The sequence below is a fragment of the Lucilia cuprina genome, chromosome 5, assembly GCF_022045245.1.
Source record: "Lucilia cuprina isolate Lc7/37 chromosome 5, ASM2204524v1, whole genome shotgun sequence".
In the NCBI taxonomy this organism is placed as follows: Eukaryota; Metazoa; Arthropoda; class Insecta; order Diptera; family Calliphoridae; genus Lucilia; species Lucilia cuprina.
In genome coordinates this window covers 8,299,735-8,307,890 of record NC_060953.1, presented here as the reverse complement: position 1 = coordinate 8,307,890, position 8,156 = coordinate 8,299,735, and the positions used below count along the sequence as shown (strand labels likewise).

The 8,156-nt window shown below is 32.0% G+C and overlaps 2 protein-coding genes across 4 annotated transcripts; one reads left to right on the top strand and one right to left on the bottom strand.

Moving 5' to 3' along the window:
• Positions 1-218: 218 nt before the first annotated feature.
• On the top strand, positions 219-1,307 carry LOC124420000 (ADP-ribosylation factor GTPase-activating protein 3-like; the record flags this gene model as incomplete). The annotated part of the gene is made up of 2 exons (XM_046951415.1): positions 219-831; positions 909-1,307. Coding segments are annotated over 2 exons (762 nt in total), but the record flags the coding sequence as incomplete, so codon positions are not given.
• Positions 1,308-2,641: 1,334 nt separating this feature from the next.
• Positions 2,642-6,305, bottom strand: LOC111682459 (skin secretory protein xP2). 3 transcript variants are annotated; one of them, XM_023444419.2, is made up of 3 exons: positions 6,064-6,278; positions 3,726-3,884; positions 2,642-3,650 (listed from the first exon to the last, which is right to left on the bottom strand). In XM_023444419.2, the coding sequence occupies exons 1-3, from the start codon at positions 6,140-6,142 to the stop codon at positions 2,776-2,778; spliced, it is 1,113 nt and encodes a 370-aa protein (XP_023300187.1). In that variant the 5' UTR covers positions 6,143-6,278; the 3' UTR covers positions 2,642-2,775. The 3 variants fall into 3 exon arrangements, with proteins under 3 accessions (XP_023300187.1, XP_023300188.1, XP_023300189.1); XM_023444420.2 differs by having other exon boundaries at positions 3,726-3,779; XM_023444421.2 differs by lacking the exon at positions 3,726-3,884 and having other exon boundaries at positions 6,064-6,305.
• Positions 6,306-8,156: the final 1,851 nt, after the last annotated feature.

Here is an 8,156-nt window from a genome sequence, read left to right as displayed (position 1 = left end):
TCATAATATGAAACAAACGATAAACCTGGATTTTTAAGATCATTAAAAGAGCTTTGCTTTAAGCTTAATTGTGACTATCCAAAGGTCTAGGTTGTTATCTAAATTCGATAATAAGATTAGATTCAAGTTAAATCATGGTGGAATTGAATAGCAATTTCTTAGCTAATAGGATGTGATATAATATCTGCTTTTACTAATAATTAAAATTTTTTTTGGTCCCCTTCATTTTTAGCGCCGACATTTCGCATTCCGTTTTAAGTGACATGGAGACCATACAACAAGCTCCGGGACCTAAAAATTCCAATAACTCATCAACGACTCTCAACAAGTTGTCGGCGTTCGATAATGATAGTTTCTTCAATGACTACTCGACTAGCATGTACAGTGGTAGCGGCAGTAATAATGGTGGTGCTGGAACTAGTGGCAGCAGTAAAATCGATAAACATGAATTGGAAATGATGGGTTTTGAGACCATTGAACCCATTGGCTCAACACACTCCAATATAACATCAATGTTTGGTGGTGCTGGTGGTGATGGTGCCGAAGCCACGAAACCAAAACCCAAGACAACACTGCCTTCTTCCACCAGCTATGATAGTAGTTATTCGCGCAAGACGAGCTCATCGCAACAGAAAAGCTCAAATAATTATGAAGATAATGCGGCTCAAAAGAAATTCGGTAGTGCTAAAGGTTTCGGTTCAGATCAATACTTTTCGGACAGTCAATCACAACCGGATATAAGTGCAAATTTATCTAGATTCCAGGGTTCAAGAGCCATATCGTCTTCGGATTACTTTGGCGATGGTAGCAGTCAACAACAAGGCTCTATAGGTATTTCAAAAAGAAAAAAAAGGAATTCACATTTATTTTTTGGAAGTGATTAAAACTTTGTGCGTTAATTTTTTTAGGTTACAATACTGCAGTTGCCAATTTCCAAACTCCTGATTTAGATGATGTTAAGGAAAGTGTACGCCAGGGTGTTCATAAAGTAGCTGGACGTTTGAGCTCTTTGGCCAATGATGTTATGTCTTCTTTACAAGATAAATATGGTTACTGATAGTGTTTGCTTTTGTTGTTTTCTTATAGACATTTCCGTTTCTTTTACTAATTAATCTACTTTAAACAAATTTCCATTTTACTCTCTCGTTTTTCGTCTTTTTTCCAAAAACAAAAAAAAAAAAATTAATTCATTTAAGATTATTTTCTTTTTGGTATTTAGTAGAAAAATTATTATTTTAAAATATGTTTTTTAAAATTATTTTAAATAAAGTTTTAATTTTTAACGCTGTTTATGGCAAATATTCAGATTTTTCATTTTTTTCTTTAGTTTCGTTTAGTTTGTTTTTAAATATTGCCTTCAAAAGTGTTTAAATTCTGTTTTTTTGTTTTAAACAATAACAGAAATTTCTTTAATGTTTTGTTAAACAAACATAAAAATTCCTTTTTAACAATTTTAAAATTGAACTTATGTTATTATTGCAATATTTAAAAAAAAATTGTCAATATATAATAATATTATACATAAAACAAAAATTATATACAAGTAAATAATAAAACAATACAATTTTAATTATTTCTGATATACAATAAATAAAAACAACAAATTGCACCTTGAATGTTAAATAGAATCTATTAAAACAAAAACTAAATAAAAAAAACAATGAAAGAACTTCCTTTTTGAACAAAGTTTAAAATAAAAATATTAACTAAAAAGTCTTTTCATTACACAAAACTTCTATTCCGGAGAGATTTATTGGACTTTCGAAAGAATGAAAAGTGTTCCTCAGTTAAAATGACTGAAATATAGGCTTATGATCGTTTGTTAAGGGGCCTTCGATTGAACCTCTCAAAAACCCAATTAAGGCTAAAGTAGGATTATATAAAGACCATCACTTGTTGTCAAAATTGGACTTTACAAAGCCTTCCTTTAGGCTCCTAGAACTGAACTAGAACTGAACTAGTACTGAACTAGAACTGAACTAGAACAGAACTAGAACTGAACTAACACAGAACTAGAACATAACTAGAACTGAACTAACACAGAACTAACACAGAACTAGAACAGAACTAGAACAGAACAGAACTAGAACAGAACTAGAACAGAACAGAACTAGAACAGAACTAGAACAGGACTAGAACAGGACTAGAGCAGAACTAGAACAGAACTTGAACAGAACTAGAACAGAACTAGAACAGAACTAGAACAGAACTAGAACAGAACTAGAACAGAACTAGAACAGAACTAGAACAGAACTAGAACAGAACTAGAACAGAACTAGAACAGAACTAGAACAGAACTAGAACAGAACTAGAACAGAACTAGAACAGAACTAGAACAGAACTAGAACAGAACTAGAACAGAACTGGAACTAGAACAGAACTAGAACAGAACTGGAACTAGAACAGAACTGAAACAGAACTAAAACTAAACAAAGTGGAACTCCTTAAGGATCTAAGGTGATTGAATTTAACATTAGAAGTCTTTTTTGTTTTGAAAAGTTGGTTTAAAAATTCAAAACTCATTTAGATTTTTTTAAAGGATAATTTTTTTATTTATTTTTTTGTGGGGTTTCGTGTTTTTTTTTTACAATTGGACTAAAAAAATAATAAAATCAATAAAACATTTTTAAGGGTTTTTTTAAAAAATAAAATTCAAATAAGAAAATATAAAAAGAACTATAGTTTAGTCGTTAAGACCAGTAATAATAGGGCACAGAACAATGGCTTATATTACATTAAAAAAATGGAGAAATAATGCCTTAGCAACAGTCAAACTTAATGTTTCTTGCATGTTACGCAACCACGGAGGGCAGCAGCATCGGGGGAACCGTAAGCGATGGCGTGGCTGGTAGCGGAACCACCTTCGCCAGTGCTGAAAGAGTTGGCAATGGCAATAGCGCCACCCTTGGTGCCACCGAAGTTAATGGGGAAGAAGGTGCCAACGGGAAGGGGTTTTTGTTCCTTCTTGGCGGGAGCGGCCTTGGAGGGTTTCTTGCCGGCAGAGGGACGACGAGCGGGACGACGGGTGACAGGAGCAACGGGGGCAACATGTTCTTCCTCTTCTTCTTCGTCGGCTTCTTCGGAGGCAGCAACTAAACCGGTATCTTCGGCGGATTCAACAGATTGGTCCAATTCAACGTAGACCTTCTTCTTGGCGGGCAAGTAACGGTTGACGGGCTTGGCAACGGGGGCAATGGGAGCGGGAACGGGCAAATCATGAGCTACAGCAGCTTCAACGGGAGCTTCAACTGGGGCATCAAGAGGAGCTTCAACTGGGGCTTCAGGAACTTCGAAGGTAGCTTCAGCTTCGACGGCGGGTACTTCATGGGCAACTTCTTCGTGGGCAAAACCAGCACCGGCAGCATTGCTGTCATCAGCACCATCCAAGTTGAAGTCACGGGGAACTTTAGCAGCATCATCGGAAACTTCATTTTCTTCGGCAACAATATCAACATCAGCGGGCACTTCGAAAGCGGAAACATTTTCGTCAGCAACAGGGTAAGCTTCAGCTTCGGCTTGGGTAGCATGAACACCATGAGCTTCGCTTAAAACATCTTCACCATGTTCGGCAACAATATCAACGGGAGCGGAAGCTTCAAAGGCAACACCGGGACCGGCGGCAGTAACATCACCTTCAGCATGATCACAATCTGTAATTGCAAATAGAAGTATATTTGAAAGGAATTATTATTTGCCATTGATTTTGAAGCTTAGTTTGGCTGTACCTTCCAAATAGGTACCAGTGGCAACAGTTTCACCAGCTACCAAAGCTTCAGCTCCTTGGGTTGAACGAGCAAAATGAGGTGATGGATGCATATATTGAACATACATCATACGTTGGGGAGCAGCATAGTATTGAGCAGGGCGTTGGTAGTAAATCATTCCTAATTAGTTTTTTTTTGTTCAAATATAAATTAGATATATATTGTACTACAACTTGGGTTTTAGTAAGGAATGGATCTAAAAAACTTGTACATCTGTTGTTAAATTTTGGATGTGACTAAAATGTGTGATTTTTAAAGGACGAAAGTTTTTAGGGCTTAAACGGAAAAAGGATTTTTTGTTTAGATTTAAACAACTGTGATATGTTTATTTAGTTTCGAGACCCAGATATTGGGAAATTTGAAGAGATTCAAGGACCGCTTATAAGAAAGCTTTAACATCTTCAACATTTTTGAAAGCTTTTTTATAAAATCAAAATGTTGTAAAGCTTTATTTTTTCATAAAGGTTTAATCTAAAAGCCTCAAGTTTGGGGCCGAAAACTTGACCGATTTTTGAGAAGTTTTACGAAAACTTTTAAAAAAGCTTAGAGGTCTTAAAGTAATTGTTTATTATCAAAGTTTTCTTTGGACTTTTTTGAAAAATTAATTTTTTTTCTTAAAAAGAGCAGTTTTAAGTATATGTTTAGGGAAAGTACTACTTTAGAGATCTAAAATTTGACCGAGAATCATTAATCTGGAACTGCTAAACATCTAAGAAAACCTAATGTCTGATTTGTTAGGTTTTGCTTTTAAAAAAGTTTTATAGGAATTGAAAATTTCTGGGAAAATTGAATTGTTGGAGCTATTTTCCTAACATTGAGCTGAACAGGGCCATTTTTAAGGGTTCAAATATTGAAGACTTCTCTCAACTTTTAAGAGAGAGAGAGAGAGAGAGTAAAAATAAGTCTTGCGTTTGTATATTTGTTAAAATTTCAGAAAGTTATAGAGAAATTTTTGATAGAATTAAAATTTGTGAAAAGTGTTTAATATTTTCAATATTTTTTGAGAGAATGGGTCCAGGGTTTTTTGAGAGAATGGATCATGATCTTGTGTAAAACTTTAGGTAGAAGTTAAAAACCGGTCTTGTGACTGAAAGTTTTACTTTAATTTCTTTAAGTTTTAGAGAAATTTTATATAGAATTTAAATTTTTTCAAAGTGATTAATGTTTTCAATATTCTCGGTCCATTTTTTTCAGAAAATGGCTCCTGGACTTGTGTGAAGCATAAGCAAGAAGTAAAAACTTTTCGCGATTGAAAGCTTTTAGAAATTTTTAATAGAAATGACAATTCTGTAACAAGTTTAATAAACATTAAAAGATTTTAATATATTTCATACTCTTTTGGGTGCAAATGGACCCAATTGATGTAAACTTTGTAAGAAATCGTTTAAAAGCTTTATTATTCGGAAAATTTTGAACTTTGATGTAAAATTTGTAAGAAATCGTTTAAAAGCTTTATTATTCTGAAAATTTGGAACTTTTTTCAAATTTTTAGGAAAATTTATGAAAATTTTATTAAAATTTTAAAATTTCATTAAAATTTGAAAATTTTATTCAAATTTGAAAATTTTATTCAAATTTGAAAGTTTTTTTCTTGATTTTTTTTATTCAGAAAACTTTTGAGAAGAAAATCGTACAAGTTTTGACAGAATTTCGGAAGATATTGTGGGAGAGAAGATTGCTTAAAGAATTTGACTTTCTTTAAGATGTTTTATTTAGTATTTGAGACAAACTATTTGTGACAAAACTTAAGAAGTCATTGGAAAAATATTTGAGCAAACAATTCTTGAAATCAGATTCTTTGTGGATCGAATATTGTAGTTCTGATTTGACTGAAACTTATTCCGATTGTTTATTTTCTCATTTCTAGTTGGACTTTTTCTTTAATTTGCTCTAGAATTGTTGTTGGTAAACAACAAGTTTGTGTTGGTATATTAAAAGCTTTACGTAAAGCTTTAGGTAGTTCCCTATATCGGTTCAAAATTTTTGCGAAATTTTTACTAAATTGTTTTCTAAACTAAAAACTATAAATTGTTCAAAAGTTTTGCCGAAACTTGAGAAAGTTTACAAGTTTTTGGTTTAACACTCGATAAATGATTACGAACTCGATATCAATAGATGTTTTCCGAATGGTTTCACCATTTTGACTAATTTAACGTTTAATTTTGTTGCATTTGCAAGATGTACAAATTTTTCACTTAAAAAATAGTTTTTTTAATATTTTATTTTTTGTTTAATTTACACTTTTTAGTTAATTTTTTTCAATACTTTTGTTTTTTAAATAACTTATTTTAACACATACTTTTTTGAGCTGGGAAAGCACTGCTGCTGGCAACGAGGCCCACAATAACAGCCAAAGCAAGAGTAGCACTGAATTTCATTTTGAATGTTTTATTTGATTTATTATCCTTTAAACAAAAAAAAGTATAATTTTTTCTGGATATGCTTTTTTGTTGAAAATAAAAATTTTTGTTAAATTCGCGAATAGAAACTGATCAGCACTGGAGCTAAACTTAACACTTAAGTTTCCACCAAAGAAATGATGTCTTTCCCTAGATTTACGTTAGATTTATATACCATTTAGCCGGCACAGGAATGGTTAGTGCAAAATTAAACAAAAAAAAAAAACAAAATTAAAAAAAAAAAAACGAAAAAAATATATAAATAAAATTATCATAAAAATCAATTCAAAATCGCAATATTGTATCGTATTTAGTTTTAATTTCTTTGATATTTTTTGCTGTCGTTTTGGTTTACTTTTTGTATAGTTGTTGTTGCTGTTGTAGTTGTTGATAATCATCATTACCCGCACAATTATTGTTGTTCCTAAACTCCTCTATATACTATAATTGTTGTTGTTGTTGTTGTTATTATTATTTTGTAGTCATTGTCGTCTATCTATCCCTATATACTTACTTATTCATCCGATTTCGGTTTTTTTTAATTTACTATTCATAATGTGTTCTAGCTGTTTTGTACGAGGAGTTACTTCATCGTCATATTGATTTGTTTTAGTTTTTTATTTTTTTATTTTTGGAATCGTGTGTCTTTGTTTTTTTTTTGTGTTTTAGTCTTTTCTTCTCTACGCGCTGTTTATTTTGTTTAGAGGAATTGTTCAGTGAACATTAAAAATGTTTAGTTTTCGTTAAGTTAATTAAATTTTTGCAAAAATTTTGTCTTTACAAATTTTGGTTATTTGGGGCTGCAAATATGGTGTGGCGTTTTAATTTGACTAAATTTAGTTGTACTTTAGTGTGAAATTTCCTGGGAAAGGTGTAAAATTAATGAAAATACCAGGAATACTGTTAATGTTTAATATAACTTGTAATACTTGATTCAAATATAGTAAAAAAGAATAAACATATAGACTATAGACTAACCTATAGACTAGACTATATTCTAGGATATAGATTTAGCTATAGACTAGACTATAGACTAAACTAAAAACTAGACTAGAGACTAGACTATAGGACAGACTATATTTTGTCGTAAAGACTAGGCTATAAACTGGACTATAGACTAGACCAAAGGCTGTACTATATAATAGAATATCTTCTAGATTGGACTATAAACTAGATTAAGACTAGACTATAGACTAGACTTTAGACTAGACTATAGACTAGACTATTGACTAGACTATAGACTAGATTATAGACTAGACTATAGACTAGACTATAGACTAGACTATAAACTAGACTATAGACTAGACTATAAATTAGACCATAGACTAGACTATAGACTAGACTATAGAATAGACTAAAGACTAGACTATAGATTAGACAATAGACTAGACCATAGACTATACTATAGACTAGACTATAGACTAGACTATAGACTAGACTATAGACTAGTCTATAGACTAGACTATAGACTAGACTATAGACTAGACTATAGACTGGACAATAGACTAGACTATAGACTGGACTATAGAATAGACTATAGACTGGACTATAGACTAGACTACAGACTAGACTATAGACTGAACTATAGACTAGACTATAGACTTGACTATAGACTAGAGTTAACACTAGACTATAAACTAGACTATAGACTAGACAATAGACTAGACCATAGACTATACTATAGACTAGACTATAGACTAGACTATAGGCTAGACTATAGACCAGACTATAGACTATACTATAGACTAGACTATAGACTAGACTATAGGCTGGACTATAGACCAGACTATGGACTAGACTATAGACTAGACTATAGACTTGACTATAGACTAGAGTTAACACTAGACTATAAACTAGACTATAGACTTGACTATAGACTAGAGTTAACACTAGACTATAAACTAGACTATAGACTAGACTATAGACTAGACTATAGACTAGACTATAGACTAGACTATAGACTAGACTATAGACTAGACTATAGACTAGACTA